We start from the raw sequence: 17,260 nt of genomic DNA, 5'->3' as shown, positions 1-17,260 counted from the left end.
CTGTACTGTGACATCACTGTGTGCAATCTCTATGTACTGTGACATCATTGTATGCAATCTCTGTACTGTGACATCACTGTGTGCAATCTCTCTGTACTGTGACATCACCGTGTGCAATCTCTCCGTACTGTAACATCACTGTGTGCAATCTCTCCGTACTGTGACATCACTGTGTGCAATCTCTCTGTACTGTGACATCACTGTGTGCAATCTCTGTATTGTGACATCACTGTATGCAATCTCTCTGTACTGTAACATCACTATGTGCAATCTCTCTGTACTATGACATCACCGTGTGCAATCTCTCTGTACCATAACATCACTGTGTGCAATCTCTCTGTACTGTGACATCACTGTATGCAATCTCTCTGTACCATAACATCACTGTGTGCAATCTCTCTGTAGTGTGACATCACTGTATGCAATCTCTCTGTACCATAACATCACTGTGTGCAATCTCTCTGTACTGTAACATCACTGTGTGCAATCCCTCTGTACTGTGACATCACTGTGTGCAATATCTCTGTACTGTGACATCACTGTGTGCAATCCCTCTGTACTGTGAGATCACTGTATGCAATCTCTGTACTGTAACATCACTGTATGCAATCTCTCTGTACTGTGACATCACTGCAATCTCTCTGTACTGTAACATCACTGTGTGCAATCTCTGTACTGTGACATCACTGTATGCAATCTCTGTACTGTGACATCACTGCAATCTCTCTGTACTATAACATCAGGAATGCAATCTCTCTGTACTGTGTTATGAAAGGTAATTCAGTACCACAATGGACATAGAGGTCAGCGCACATACAGTGACCTGGTAATAACCCAAAAAACAAGAACGAGCTCTGAGACGTGGGAACTCTGTTGACCGCAATCCCTAATCCTCTCCAACCACACTAAAGGCAGCCGTGGATTGCGCCTAACGCTCCCTATGCAACTCGGCACGGCCTGAGAAACTAGCTAGCCTGAAGATAGAAAATAAGCCTACCTTGGGTCAGAGAAATACCCCAAAGGAAAAGGCAGCCCCCACATATAATGACTGTGAGTTAAGATGAAAAGACAAACGTAGAGATGAAATAGATTTAGCAAAGTGAGGCCCAACTTTCTGAACAGAGTGAGGATAGGAAAGGTAACTTTGCGGTCAACACAAAACCCTACAAAAACCACGCAAAGGGGGCAAAAAGACCCTCCGTACCGAACTAACGGCACGGAGGTACACCCTCTGCGTCCCAGAGCTACCAGCAAGCAGTAAAAAAACAAATTGACAAGCTGGACAGAAAAAAACAGCAAACAAATAGCAAAGAGTAACTTAGCTATGCAGAGCAGCAGGCCACAGGAACGATCCAGGAGGAAGCAGGTCCAATACTAGAACATTGACTGGAGGCCAGGATCAAAGCACTAGGTGGAGTTAAATAGAGCAGCACCTAACGACTTCACCACATCACCTGAGGAAGGAAACTCAGAAGCCGCAGTACCACTTTCCTCCACCAACGGAAGCTCACAGAGAGAACCAGCCGAAGTACCACTTGTGACCACAGGAGGGAGCTCTGCCACAGAATTCACAACAGTACTGTAACATCATGTATGTAATCTCTGTACTGTGACATCACTGTGTGCAATCTCTCTGTACTGTGACATCATTGTATGCAATCTCTGTACTGTGACATCACTGTGTGCAATCTCTCTGTACTGTGACATCACCGTGTGCAATCTCTCCGTACTGTAACATCACTGTGTGCAATCTCTCTGTACTGTGACATCACTGTGTGCAATCTCTGTATTGTGACATCACTATGTGCAATCTCTCTGTACTATGACATCACCGTGTGCAATCTCTCTGTACTGTGACATCACTGTGTGCAATCTCTCTGTACTGTGACATCACTGTGTGCAATCTCTGTATTGTGACATCACTGTATGCAATCTCTCTGTACTGTAACATCACCGTATGCAATCTCTCTGTACTATGACATCACCGTGTGCAATCTCTGTACTGTGACATCACTGTGTGCAATCTCTCTGTACTATGACATCACCGTGTGCAATCTCTCTGTACTGTGACATCACTGTGTGCAATCTCTGTATTGTGACATCACTGTATGCAATCTCTCTGTACTATGACATCACCGTGTGCAATCTCTCTGTACTGTGACATCACTGTGTGCAATCTCTCGGGACTGTGACATCACTGTGTGCAATCTCGCTGTACTATGACATCACCGTGTGCAATCTCTCTGTACTGTGACATCACTGTGTGCAATCTCTCTGTACTATGACATCACCGTGTGCAATCTCTCTGTACTGTGACATCACTGTATGCAATCTCTCTGTACTTTAACATCACTATGTGCAATCTCTCTGTACTGTGACATCACTGTGTGCAATATCTCTGTACTGTGACATCACTGTGTGCAATCCCTCTGTACTGTAACATCACGTATGCAATCTCTCTCTACTGTGAAATCACGGTATTCAATCTCTCTACTGTGACATCACTGTATGCAATCTCTCTGTACTGTGACATCACTGTGTGCAATCTCTCTGTACTGTGACATCACTGTGTGCAATCTCTCTACTGTGACATCACTGTATGCAATTTCTCTGTACTGTGACATCACTGTATGCAATCTCTCGGGACTGTGACATCACTGTGTGCAATCTCGCTGTACTGTGAAATCACTGTGTGCAATCTCTCTGTACCATAACATCACTGTGTGCAATCTCTCTGTACTGTGACATCAATACATGCAATCCCTCTGTACTGTAACATCACGTATGCAATCTCTCTGTACTGTGACATCATTGTGTGCAATCTCTCTGTACTGTGACATCACTGTGTGCAATCTCTGTACTGTGACATCACTGTGTGCAATCTCTTTGTACTGTAACATCACTGTGTGCAATCTCTCTGTAATGTGACATCTCTCTGTTCATTAGTGCATTACATCCCTGTGACATCACTGTGTGCATGATTCCTGTAGTGTGATATCACGATAGTATCCACCCCTATTCAAATGAATAAGGGTAATCCTGCAGTACCCACTGCGGCCATTAAGCAGATGGCGGAGCTGTGCTGTGATGCTCTGCAACTGATCACATCCAGCCGCTGCCGGCACTGGGAACAGCTGATCGGTGAGTGTACCCGGTGTTGCACCCCCACCAACCAGGTATTGATGACCAATCCTAAGGACAGACCATCACACTAAAGCACCAGCCAACCCCTTTAAGACAGAACCCCACTGCCGCAGCTCACCTGCTTGCCATCTTGGTCATTATGGGAATTGCTGGTTGTGGTTTCTTTGGGTGGGCTGTTGGGGGTGACGTGGTTGCTTGCACCAGACGTGGAGGTGTTACGAGTGTGGTGAGAATCCCTTCCATCATTAGGGTGGCTACAAGAGAAATGGCGGCATCGGTAATCAGACCTGGTGATCTCCTGTGACTCGTCTGTTCTAGTAATTCATTGTATTCCCCACAATGCAACAATTCTTAGAATCCGTTCCTCTGTTTTAGTCCTACTGGAAATGTACAAATAAAATCGACAACTGGGTGTTACCGGACGGGGGGGGGGGGAAAGGGGGTGTCCTCTCACATCTTCTCTAATCACTTCTGACTGAGATAAACAGGCCCCCAATTGGTAACGCCCAGTTGCCAAATTGAACATAAATTTCTTGGAGGAATCTCCAGTAAGGCGCACGGCAGAGACGTTTCCGCTCATGGAAGGTCTTTGCTTTAAAGTCCATTTGATATATGAAAACAACCTAAATTAGAGGCCACAAAGTTCTATACACCAACGAGACCCGTTGGTTGAAAACACTGTACACTGTAGATATAGCGATGACTTTCCACAAGAATAAAGTCTACAGTCACTTCAGGTCCACTTCACTGTTACCTGTGCTTCAACATAAGAGACTGCAAAACTTTAGCACGATCGACGGCTCTTATCTGGTCAGAATTAACCATGGTCTCTACAATCATCTGGGCGATTCCGGGCAAAGTGGTCTGGTCCAAATCCAAGAGTACAGCTCCTGAAAAATGGAATACAGCCATGAAACAGAGGACGAGCGTTTACCATCCTGCCATCAATCCTTACACTGTGCTGAATTTACTGCCATGTAACATTCACTGTGTGCCCCGACTGCACAGCGTCAGTGTGCAGCTGGAAAGGCCACAGGACCACTGATACCTCCATACTAGATTGTTAGCCATCAATTGTGCCAGCCACACACGCCTCATTACACTAATAATCGTGTGCTAGACACAGATGCTGCCAAAACAAAGCCTCATCCCTCCAGCGTTGCCCCCATTAAAATTTGCCAAACACAGAAGTCCCCATACCACTGGTAGCCATAGGTGTCCATAGATGCCAGCTACAGAAACCCTGCCCTAAATATGTGAAGGCTTCAGAAGTTACGTGAGACCCACGCTGGTTGGGATAAGTCCAGGTGGACATCCTGATGTCATATCCAACACAATACCAGCAGGGTCCTGCTTCCAATATTAAGGGGGCAACTCAAATACGCTCTGAGTTCCTCCTGACTGCTTTTTTATTTTAGCTTAAGGACCAAAGACATTCAGGACTTTACTGACAAATAGACGGTGAACAAATCGATCCACAAAACCCACCATGAGTGATGGTCTTCCTTAGCTCCAGCAGGCTACGGAAGGACAGTGAAGCCACATGAGGTTTTCCCCATCGTGATGTGTCTTCCTCAACGTCCTCCTCAAATTTTATCCAGCGAGCGGTCTCCTTCCATTGCATTTCATGGGCTCCTTCACACACAAGCTCGTTTAGCTCCACAAAGACCTGGAGATATCAAACAGTAGGTCAACACAAATGGTCCAAGTGGCATCTACACTCCCTGACAGAAGTTATGTCGCTTATCCATGTTATGTAAATAAAAGCTTATAACCTGACGTTAAATTCATCCATTGGTTGTATAAATTATTCTTTTGAAAGCTGAAACCCTCCGAAATGTGGTTTAGGTTAAGAAAATAAATTGGCATCAATGCAGAAATATTGATCACTTAATGGACACAGAATGGTCAGATTTTGGGAAGACAAAAGTTTTGTCGCCCACAGAAAGTAATGTGATATTCAAACAAATAATTAACTTAAAATACAAATATATGTTCCATAGCATCGGTGAATGAAGTTGTGGTGCTATTAAAGTCATATTTAATATTTTGTGTGACTTCCATGAGCTTGAAGGACTGCATCCATGTGGTTCAACAAAGATTCATACAATTTATTAATGAAGTCATCAGGAATAGCACAGAATGCAGTCTTACACGCCTCCCAGAGTTCATCTAGATTCTTTGGTTTTTGTCCTCCAAGCTTCCTCTTTCATCCTACCCCAAACATGCTCAATGATGTTCAGGTCTGGTGACTGGGCTGGCCAGTCCATGAGCAGCTTGATCTTTTTTACCTGGAGGAACTTTGTTGTAGAGATGGATGTATGAGATGGAGCACCATCCTGCTACAGAATTTGACCCCTTTTATGATTTGGAATATAAGAAGTAGCTAATACTTCTTGATATTTTAGGCTACTGATATTGTCTTCCACCTTGCAAATGTTTCGCACACCCCCATGCTGAATGTAACCTCAGACCATGATCTTTCCACCACCAAATGTAACTGTTTTCTGGTGTATTTTGGATCCATACAGGCTCCAGTAGGTCTCCTGCAGTATTTGCGGTGGCTGTGGTGCAATTCTACTGAAGATTCATCAGAGAAATCCACCTTCTGCCACTTTTCCAGCGTCCATCTTTTTAGCAGCTGTGGGACTTTTCAAATGCCACACGTTTTTTTATTTGCCTTTTGTTTAGTGCTGGCTTCTGAGCACTGATTCGACCATGGAGGCCATTTCTAGACAGAATCCTACAAATTGCTCTAGTTGACACAGGGACTTGAGGTGACCAGGCCTGTTGGAGCTCTGCTGCAGTGGAAGAAGGGCTTGCTTCTAACCAAGAAACGTTCCTCCTGAGCAGTTGTCTTGCGGGGTCTGCCGGACCTGGGCTTGTCAAACACATCTCCAGTCTCCTCAAATCTTTTTTACATTCTTTGTAATTGACGCTGAGACACATTAAAGGTGCCAGCCACCTCTGCAGTGGTTCTGGTTTTCAGCCTCTTGATAAACCAGGCTTTGGTCGCAGGGTGGATTTTTGACATGTTGTCAGAGCTCAAGTTGCAGTTCAAGTGAAGGTCTGGTGTGCTGGGGTTCTCTTTATACACACACACACACACTAATTAACCGATCATTTACTGAGCACAGGTGAGGATGTAAGCTAGGATTGGGTGCATTATATGACCAGACGACAAAACTTTTTTCTTGCCAAAATCTGACCATTCTGTGTCTATTAACTGATCAATATTTCTGCATTTTCCTAACCTAAACCTCATTTTGGAGGGATTCAGCTTTCAAAAGAATAATTTATACAACCAATGGATGAATTTAACGTCAGGTTATAAGCTTTTATTTACATAACATGGATAAGCGACATAACTTCTGTCAGGGAGTGTAGATGCCACTTGGACCATTTGTGTTGACCTACTGTCAGGGAGTGTAGAGCCATTGGCAAGTGTCGAAGTGACTCACCACCATAACAGAAACAAAAAAGTGGTGGCACAATCAAGGACTGCTACCCTCCAAGCATCGCGCCCTGGTCATACCTCGTGGGGTCCCTTCTTCTCTGGCTTTTTCTTGGCACAGTTTATCTGTGGTGGGAAGACCGTGGCTTCCTTCCGGCTTGCGCGGTTCTTTGCTACGAGCTGTCTGCGCAGTAATGGAGGATCCTCCAGATTCAGGACTAGACATGAGACAACCAAGTGTTAGCTAAGAGTGATATAGAGGGGACTTGAACCCAGGACCCCAGCGCTGGAATGCTGCAGTGCTAACCACTGAGCCACCGTGCTATAATTGGGTCATAGGCAATACTTATGTGGTCATGGCGAGATGCTTTCCAATTTTTGACTCATTCTGTAGTAAGATACTCAGGTGTTTGCACTCTATCTGCACAGGGCACACTGTCCACTCCTCTCAGTTTTCTGCAGAGGGGTTGTACTCCATAACTTCCTAGAGACTGCATTGGTTTATTCACAGTTCTCTGTCAATTGAATCCCATTCATTGCAACTACGATAAAGCAAACACCTCCTGCTGTGCTGTTCATACACGGAAAACGCGTGGTCTTCAATATGGCTCCCACATGCCCATGGAAGTATTAGAACCAAAAAGAGATAGCTTTTCCATCACTTCCTTAAAGACTGCAACATTCAAAAGTGATCCTTTGCTGCAAATACTCAAATTCTGGAGCTTCTTTCAACCTATCTCATGAGCTGGCCATATACCCAAGAGAACTGTCAACCGAAGGATCATTTATAGGACAGCTATGTCTCCTGATTCCCCCATACACATATGCACTCTTGGCTGCTGCCTGACAACTTTTACCATATTTTTTATCTTGCAAACAAAAGTATCGACCACTGAAAATCAGTTGCCCAATCCGTCTTTCCCCTATCATCAAGGAAAAGTCGGGATGCCTCCATACACAAGATCAACAGCCGGTCTCACCAAAATCACCAGGTTCAGACGACTGCTTACAACCTTCATATATTGTTTTTTGGGCTTTTATGCCTTAACCTTTATTAATGCGTCTTTGTCGTAAGGGTTCTGCATTACTGTTCTAAAAAGATACTCAGGTTTTTACAATGGGCTCACCATCAATCCTTATTCTTTAAAAAAAAGTAATTAATATGGCATTAAGGTTGATAAATGTGTGGTTGGCTAAGACTTATCGCTCTTTTTCTGCCCCCACTAATTTCCAAGTTGCCTCTCAGTTAGGAGGTACGCACTGTCTGACAGTCATTTAGAAAAGGTTGGAGAAGATGTATCATTTATCTTCATGGATGGATGTTCATTTGTAGCAAAAATGATTGGTGATTACAACTTTTCAAGAGAAAATCACTAATTTGTGGTGGGTGCAAGACCCCTGGTGGTCTAAACTGAATAGACAACCTCTTTTATAAATGTCAAGCGGAAATGGAAGTATCTCCATCTTAAAATACAGGGCGCCTGAAATGGTAACGAAAGAGAACACAAACGCCATAAAGACAGGAGAAACAGATGAATGTTACTCACGGACACCGTCTCCTTCTGGATTGGACAGATGGATTTTGATGGATTCCCAAAGGTCATAATCCTCAAAGTTCAGCACAAACTCTTCAAAGTCTTCACGTCCTACCGAGTCCCTCATATTTCGGGAGGAACTTCCTTTCCTAACCAGTTCATTGGAGGCTTCCTCCTTCCCCTCACTCTCATCTCCTTCTTGAATGGTCCTCATCCTACTTCACCTTGACTATTTCCTTGAAGAAATGCTCTTGCTCTTATTCTTCTTATTGCCTGTGGTTGGGTCCCCTACAATTTACTATTTTTTGGTAAAGGGTCAGCTACTCAAAGGGAACATGTGAATTCCAAGACAAGGGTTTGATGCTTCCCACAATGTCCACATATCACTGGTGGACTTACTCACCTGACCTGTAGGCAGATGATGGTGCGAGACATAGATCTTGCGTTCACTAGACTAAGGAACCTTAAAATGCTTTGTAATAAAATTACCCAATTCCTTCTCTATTCCTACCTGGTGGAATTGGAATGGTTGCTTGGAGATTAACGAAGTTTGGTCAATACATCCCTGTTCTACTCTATTTTTGGTTTACTTGCCTCTTCTGAAGACTATCCCGTTGCATTTCCTCCTATCTCAACCTTCCCTCAATGCTCTTGTGTTGTCTCCAGCCTGTCCATCGCCTGTATCTTCTGTGTGTGCCGCTACCCACCAGTTCTATTGAGTTCTCCATGTCCTCGGGACATCTCCATGGATTTCCATGACGCCTAGTGACGACAGTCTCGGCCACATGCTCTTTTTTTAGAATGTAGGGTGACACATGAGATGGTTCCCTTCTTTCTGTAGGACGTTGGGTAGAGGTCAATGGACAGCCAACATCCACATAGGTTCATCATTTATTACGGTAATTACTATATATCCAGGGCCCAGTAGGAATCGCAGAACCTTTTATCTTGTCCTGCATATACAGTATATTTTTGGCATTGAACAGACAGAACTGTTGCTGAAATGCAACAAATCAATACTTTCCCATGGAGAAATCATAGATCGGCTGGTAATTGATCGCTCTCCGGAGCCTCCGGCAGTTCCTGCACTTCATTCAATGTCAGAGCACAGTTATGATGAATAGGTGAGAGGTAAGAGATAGCGAGTGCAGCTCTGGAGAATAATACAGGATGTAACTCAGGATCAGTAATGTATGTACACAATGACCAGCAGAATAGTGAGTGGTGCAGCTCTGGAGTATAATACAGGATGTAACTCAGGATCAGTAATGTATGTACACAATGACCAGCAGAATAGTGAGTGCAGCTCTGGAGTATAATACAGGATGTAACTCAGGATCAGTAATGTATGTACACAATGACCAGCAGAATAGTGAGTGCAGCTCTGGAGTATAATACAGGATGTAACTCAGGATCAGTAATGTAATGTATGTACACAGTGACTGCACCAGCAGAATAGTGAGTGCAGCTCTGGAGTATCAGGATGCAACTCAGGATCAGTAATGTATGTACACAGTGACTGCACCAGCAGAATAGTGAGTGCAGCTCTGGAGTATAATACAGGATGTAATTCAGGATCAGTAATATAATGTATGTACACAGTGACTACACCAGCAGAATAGTGAGTGCAGCTCTGGGGTATAATACAGGATGTAACTCAGGATCAGTAATGTAATGTATGTACACAGTGACTGCACCAGCAGAATAGTGAGTGCAGCTCAGGAGTATAATAAAGGCTGTAACTCAGGATCAGTAATGTAATGTATGTCCACAGTGATTGCACCAGCAGAATAGTGATTTCAGCTCTGGAGTATAATACAGGATGTAACTCAGGATCAGTAATGTATGTACACAGTGACTGCACCAGCAGAATAGTGAGTGCAGCTCTGGAGTATAATACAGGAGGTAACTCAGGATCAGTAATGTATGTACACAGTGACTGCACCAGCAGAATAGTGAGTGCAGCTCTGGAGTATAATGCAGGATGTAACTCAGGATCAGTAATGTAATGTATGTACACGGTGACTGCACCAGCAGAATAGTGAGTGCAGCTCTGGAGTATAATACAGGATGTAACTCAGGATCAGTAATGTATGTACACAGTGACTGCACCAGCAGAATAGTGAGTGCAGCTCTGGGGTATAATACAGGATGTAACTCAGGATCAGTAATGTAATGTATGTACACAGTGACTGCACCAGCAGAATAGTGAGTGCAGCTCTGGAGTATAATACATGGTGTAACTCAGGATCAGTAATGTAATGTATGTACACAGTGACTGCACCAGCAGAATAGTGAGTGCAGCTCTGGAGTATAATACAGGATGTAACTCAGGATCAGTAATGTAATGTATGTACACAGTGACTGCACCAGCAGAATAGTGAGTGCAGCTCTGGAGTATAATACAGGATGTAATTCAGGATCAGTAATGTAATGTATGTACACAGTGACTGCACCAGCAGAATAGTGAGTGCAGCTCTGGAGTATAATGCAGGATGTAACTCAGGATCAGTAATGTAATGTATGTACACGGTGACTGCACCAGCAGAATAGTGAGTGCAGCTCTGGAGTATAATACAGGATGTAACTCAGGATCAGTAATGTATGTACACAGTGACTGCACCAGCAGAATAGTGAGTGCAGCTCTGGGGTATAATAGAGGATGTAACTCAGGATCAGTAATGTAATGTACACAGTGACTGCACCAGCAGAATAGTGAGTGCAGCTCTGGAGTATAATACAGGATGTAACTCAGGATCAGTAATGTAATGTACACAGTGACTGCACCAGCAGAATAGTGAGTGCAGCTCTGGAGTATAATACAGGATGTAACTCAGGATCAGTAATGTAATGTATGTACATAGTGACTGCACCAGCAGAATAGTGAGTGCAGCTCTGGAGTATAATACAGGATGTAACTCAGGATCAGTAATGTAATGTATGTACACAGTGACTGCACCAGCAGAATAGTGAGTGCAGCTCTGGGGTATAATACAGGATGTAACTCAGGATCAGTAATGTAATGTATGTACACAGTGACTGCACCAGCAGAATAGTGAGTGCAGCTCTGGGGTATAATACAGGATGTAACTCAGGATCAGTAATGTAATGTATGTACACAGTGACTGCACCAGCAGAATAGTGAGTGCAGCTCTGGAGTATAATACAGGATGTAACTCAGGATCAGTAATGTAATGTATGTACACAGTGACTGCACCAAGAGAATAGTGAGTGCAGCTCCTCTGAGGAGGTCAGTCTATGTCGGTGATCACAGCTCCTCTGTGGTGGCCAGCTACAGGTATTCTCTGCTATTGTCTACCACAGGGGTGTCAAACTGCATTCCTCAAGGGCTCCTCCACAGGTCATGTTTTCAGGATTTCCTTAGCATTGAACAAGGTGCTGGAATCATTCTGTGCAGGTGATTAAATTATCACCTGTGCAATACAAGGAAATCCTGAAAACATGACCTGTTTGCGGCCCTTGAGGAATGCAGTTTGACACCCCTGGTCTACCAGGAGATGGTGGTTGGGTGGTACCAATGCTTTACTCTACTTTCAGAACTTCCATGCCCAGACCTATATTTCTCCTATAGGTGTCATTACAGATGGAGCCCTGAACTCTAGAGGAGTGGTGCAGACCACCAGTGCTGCACTATCAAACCTTCCAATGACCCCTGGAATCAGTTGTCTATTAATCTGGAGATTTTCTATCCGTTGCTCACTGGGCAGATTGACGTCAGCCATATAAAATGTTCTACTACCTTTTCATCACTTATATTGTTCTCATTAGTTTCCTGGGGGAAGGCACCTTGGATGGTGTCAGAAGACCTAGTCTGAGCACCATGGAACGTGGATGATGTTTATGCACTCTGATGTTTTTGTTGTCCCTCCAACTGATGTGTCGACGCCTCTGTCGCTATTTGTCAGGGTCATTGGTTGGTGTGCTCCTTGCTACTAGTTCTTTTTGCAGGTCTCCATCTACAGACGCCTTCCATAAGAACAGCATCTCTGTCATGTTTCTCCATGTTTAGGATCTACAATGTCTGTTTAATACAAGCAGCAATACACCCACTGGAAGAGCGGAGGAGCATCGTCTTCACCATCATTTCCATGTCAGACCACTCGATCCCGAGAAACACCATGTGTTTTAGGATTGATCTCCTGCAAGATTCCCAGGCACCTTTTCTGCAAACGCATGGCCGTGTCACCCCATTCACGTCTTTCCATCATGGAGATGAATTTAGACATCGGGAATGGTTGACGCACAATCACTTTCTATTCCGATTATTGGGAGGCAGAATAAACAAAAACCAGCACTTTAGGATTTTTTTTTATGTCATTCCGCGTGTCGTAAAATTGATATGGCAGCTTTATTCTTCGGGTCAGTACTTTTAAAGCGATACCTCATTTATATCACTTATGTTATGTTTTGGTGCTCAATAAAACTATAAAAACAATTATTTTTGCATTGCTGTATTCTGAGAGCTATAACATTTTTATTTTTATGCTAATTGAGCAGTGTGGCGGCTTGTTTTTTTTGCAGGACAAGAGGAAGTTTTCATCAATACCAATTTTATTTATATTCATCTTATTGATCTCATTTTATTCCTCCTTCGTTTTGTTCGGTGGTATGATCATAAAGCACTATTTTTTATTGTTTTTACGGTATTCACTGAAGGGGTTAACTAGTGGGACAGTTTTATAGGACAAGTTGTTCGGACGCGTCAATATGAAACGTTTTTTATTTTATTTTTTTATAAAAATATAATTTATGGGTACAACATATATAGGCATTTATTTATTATTTTGTGATTTTATTCTATTTAATTTTGTTTTTTTGTACTTAGTTCCTCTATGGGACTTTCACTTTTTTTCTCTGGTCGCTTATAAAGTATAACAATACACGAGTATTGCTATGCTTTACAAACTATCAGTGCTGCACTGACAAAGAAGCTTGATTCTCCATTCTGTGAGTATGGTGTAACATGCTTGTCCGACATCCGGTGACATTGGGTCACCATAGAAACGACTGGGCCCCCGCGATCACGTTGCAGGGGTGCACATCGGAGAGCAGTGGAGGCCCCTATTAAATGCTACAATCGATATTGATGGCATTTAGGGGGTTAAACTGCAGGGGGCGGTGCTCTTGGCAGCAGGTGCCAGCTATCATCCCAGCGCCGATCAAACGCGCATAGCCTCTGTGCGAGCAAAATCGCCATGACGTATCCATATGTCCAAGGTCGGTAATGGATACGTTTGGATATCTCCAAGTCCGTGAAGGGGTTAAAAGGTGCAGTGGCAATAACCGCGGCTGCGATGGTGCACCAGCAGGGTGGGCAACCCAGAGCACCCATGCCGCAAGGCTGAGCCCCCATGACTCCGAGCCACCAACAATGGCCGCCGCACAGCACCAACATCAAGTGATGAGAGGAGCTAAAAAATAAACCTCACCTTCCACATGTTCTCAGACTGTGAACGGAGACCAAAAATGGGTGTTAGGCCTCCTGCTAATTAAAACTGCCTGTGCCAAACGGGAGGAGCGCTGGTCCAAGAAGAGGGGACAGACCATGCAGTCCACAAAGCTGTAGAGACAGGCACAGACCGCACATCCAAAACCTATACATTGCGGTGCATTACTGCTGCGGTGGTGGTTGGTGCACGGTGCCGGACGCTCAGGCCACGGTCACACGCTCAGTATTTTACATCAGTATTTGTAACCAGGAGGGGGTGATAAATACAGAAGTGGTGCAGATGTTTCTATTATACTTTTCCTCTCCTGATTTTGGTTACAAATACTGATGGAAAATACTGAAGGTGTGAACGCGGCCTTACAGTCAGATTTGAATGTTAAGAACGTCATCTTCACTTCTGTGACATTTCTGCTTAGTGGCAGTGGACCTATGTAGATTTTGGCTGTGAGGTTCTGAGCTTTGCTCTATAGCCTCTTTTTTTTTTAGGTTGGAGGGTTTTGCCTGGACCAGCGCTCCTCCCCGTTTGGCCCGGGCTTTTTAATTAGCAGGAGATTAGAAGAGGGGCTGCGCCTATTTTTGCTGATCGTCCATGAACATGTGGAAGGTGAGTTTTATGTTTCAGCTCCTGTCACTTGGTGTTGGTGCTGTGGGGCGGCCATTGTTGCGGTGGTCTGGAGTCACGGGGGACTCAGCCTTGCAGCCTGGGTGCTGGGGGGCACGGGGTCGCCTGCCCTGCTGGAGCACTATTGCTGCAGTGGAGATGGTTCGAGCCCTTCACACGTTGCGTTTTTACTGCATTTTTGTTATGCAAAATAAAAGCTGTGTTTTACAGAATCAGCAAAAGCTATGAGATTTCAGAAATCTCCTGCACATACATTGTTTTTCCTGACTGAATTGGAAAACTAATGCCAACAAAAATGCTTACAAATCTCATAAAATATACATTTAATTGAAAATAGGGGTCACAACTAAACATATGTAAAAAGAAAAAAAAAAAATGTGCAAGGTACGCAGAAAGAAACATGTCAGCCAGAACGCTTAGTTTATACAAATAGAATGGTATGTACAAAAAAAAAAAAAAAAGACCACAGAGACCTGCTCTGTGGTCCTTTTTTTTTTTTTTTCTTAGTGCATACCATTTGTAAAAACTAAGCATTCTGGCTGACACATTCTTTTCTGTGTACCTTGCACATCTTTACATATTATTTATGTATAGTTGTGGTTCCTGTTTTCAATAAAATGTACTGTATATTATATGTGATTTGTAGGCACCTTTTCTTGCTTCATCTTTATAGTGTGTCTATGTATGTGGTTTTTACCCAGGCTTACCATTTTTGTTGGTATTGATTGAATAGGAAAACAGTTTTTTTTTTTTTAACTGCAGCATGTCAATTCATTGTGTTTTTCACCCACAGAAAGCAATAAATAAGTGCAAAAATGCAGCAAAACGTTGCCATCAGTTTTTGCTGTGTTTAGTGGGGAAAAAAAAGAAGCAGGTTTTGCAGGATGTGAAACCCATTTATTTATTTTTTTTTATTTATTTTTTTTTTTTTCTTCCCCTCAAGTTTAAACCATAACGTCTTTGGTTTCCTCACCTGAGAATGGTGGTCAGGATCAGTACAATTTAATTAAATTGGTGATATTTCTAAACTAAAGAATGCCTGAGCAACAAAATGCTCGTCCGATTTTTAAGTCCTCTTTTACTGAGCAATTCGGCTCCTCCTGCTGTTTTTACATTTGCAATTGTGTATTTTTTCATTAACTTTTTTGTTCAGAATACTCAAAATATCGATATTTGCAGATACAAAACTATGTAAAGCAGTTAATACAAGAGAAGATAGTATTCTGCTACAGATGGATCTGGGAAACTTGGGCTGAAAGGTGGCAGATGAGGTTTAACAATGATAAATGTAAGGTTATACACATGGGAAGAAGGAATCAATATCACCATTACACACTGAACGGGAAACCACTGGGTAAATCTGACAGGGAGAAGGACTTGGGGATCCTAGTTAATGATAAACTTACCTGGAGCAGCCAGTGCCAGGCAGCAGCTGCCAAGGCAAACAGGATCATGGGGTGCATTAAAAGAGGTCTGGATACACATGATGAGAGCATTATACTGCCTCTGTACAAATCCCTAGTTAGACCGCACATGGAGTACTGTGTCCAGTTTTGGGCACCGGTGCTCAGGAAGGATATAATGGAACTAGAGAGAGTACAAAGGAGGGCAACAAAATTAATAAAGGGGATGGGAGAACTACAATACCCAGATAGATTAGCGAAATTAAGATTATTTAGTCTGGAAAAAAGACGACTGAGGGGCGATCTAATAACCATGTATAAGTATATAAGGGGACAATACAAATATCTCGCTGAGGATCTGTTTATACCAAGGAAGGTGACGGGCACAAGGGGGCATTCTTTGCGTCTGGAGGAGAGAAGGTTTTTCCACCAACATAGAAGAGGATTCTTTACTGTTAGGGCAGTGAGAATCTGGAATTGCTTGCCTGAGGAGGTGGTGATGGCGAACTCAGTCGAGGGGTTCAAGAGAGGCCTGGATGTCTTCCTGGAGCAGAACAATATTGTATCATACAATTATTAGGTTCTGTAGAAGGACGTAGATCTGGGGATTTATTATGATGGAATATAGGCTGAACTGGATGGACAAATGTCTTTTTTCGACCTTACTAACTATGTTACTATGTTATTATTTATTTTTATTTTTTTAAACTTTTATTTACACTATTTTTTTTTTTTTTTGACCGAAAAATCTTTTTAAACTAAATATGATCAAATTGCCCTTTTATCCCAAAAAAACCCAAAACGTTTTATGGTTTCACATACGTCTTGCCTTGCATCGGTGGCCTAACACCTTGCATTCCTCATGCTTGTATGGTGAAAGCAATCCTAAATTTGGGATCCTGAAAACCGCTGTAAAAAAAACTTTTTGTCTGCAGCTTTTTTTTTTTTTTTTTTACTTCTGATCAGGTTTTGGCTGCACACAAAAATAAGCAGAGAAAAAGCAAAGTGTGAATACCGCCTAAGGTTATTGTTTAGTGATGAGCGAATATACTCGTTACTCGAGCACGCTTGGGGGTCCTCCAAGTATTTTTTAGTGCTCTGAGATTTAGTTTTTTTTGCCGCAGCTGAATGATTTACATCTGTTAGCCAGCATAAGCACATGTGGGGGTTGCCTGGTTGCTAGGGAATCCCCACATGTCCTTATGCTGGCTAACAGATGTAAATCATTCAGCTGAGGTGAGGAAAACTAAATCTCCGAGCACTAAAAAATACTCGGAGGACCCTGAGCGTGCTCGAGAAATCTCGAGTAACGAGTATATTCGCTCATCCCTATTACTGACCTGATGAAAAGTTCGCCGTGACCTGTCAGCGGCTTCATACAGTCTGATCAGATTGTTAAAACAAGACCTAAATGTTCCGTTCTGTACATTTTTGCTTATCCACAGCATATCAGTGTGTGAGTTTTGGACGTGCGGTCCGGGGCTTTCTCCACAGCTATGGTAGGTTACTAATCCCGCAGCTGCTGGCAGCTCATTTTCAGGGGATTCTAGACTGTCGGGGTCTTTATTGATGGAGTTTCATAAAATCGTGATCTCAGCGCTCTGTACAGCCAGCCGGCGTCCATCACTGGAG

General features: G+C 43.2%; 1 protein-coding gene across 1 annotated transcript in view; it reads right to left on the bottom strand.

Moving 5' to 3' along the window:
* SLC4A3 (solute carrier family 4 member 3) overlaps positions 1 to 8,821 on the bottom strand; it is a 37,011-nt gene extending 28,190 nt beyond the window's left edge. The window contains exons 1-5 of the mRNA XM_069732835.1: positions 8,146 to 8,821; positions 6,680 to 6,816; positions 4,633 to 4,813; positions 3,899 to 4,034; positions 3,263 to 3,398 (exon numbers count right to left, since the gene is read on the bottom strand). Of these exons, the coding sequence (XP_069588936.1) occupies positions 3,263 to 3,398; positions 3,899 to 4,034; positions 4,633 to 4,813; positions 6,680 to 6,816; positions 8,146 to 8,347 (792 nt within the window). The 5' untranslated portion in view covers positions 8,348 to 8,821. The remainder of the gene's footprint in view (positions 1 to 3,262; positions 3,399 to 3,898; positions 4,035 to 4,632; positions 4,814 to 6,679; positions 6,817 to 8,145) is intronic.
* Between the last annotated feature and the right edge of the window lie 8,439 nt (positions 8,822 to 17,260).

The sequence above is a fragment of the Ranitomeya imitator genome, chromosome 7 (genome assembly GCF_032444005.1).
Source record: "Ranitomeya imitator isolate aRanImi1 chromosome 7, aRanImi1.pri, whole genome shotgun sequence".
Lineage (NCBI taxonomy): Eukaryota > Metazoa > Chordata > Amphibia > Anura > Dendrobatidae > Ranitomeya > Ranitomeya imitator.
The sequence above is the reverse complement of the archived record's forward strand: the minus strand, read 5'-3'. Positions and strand labels throughout refer to the sequence as shown.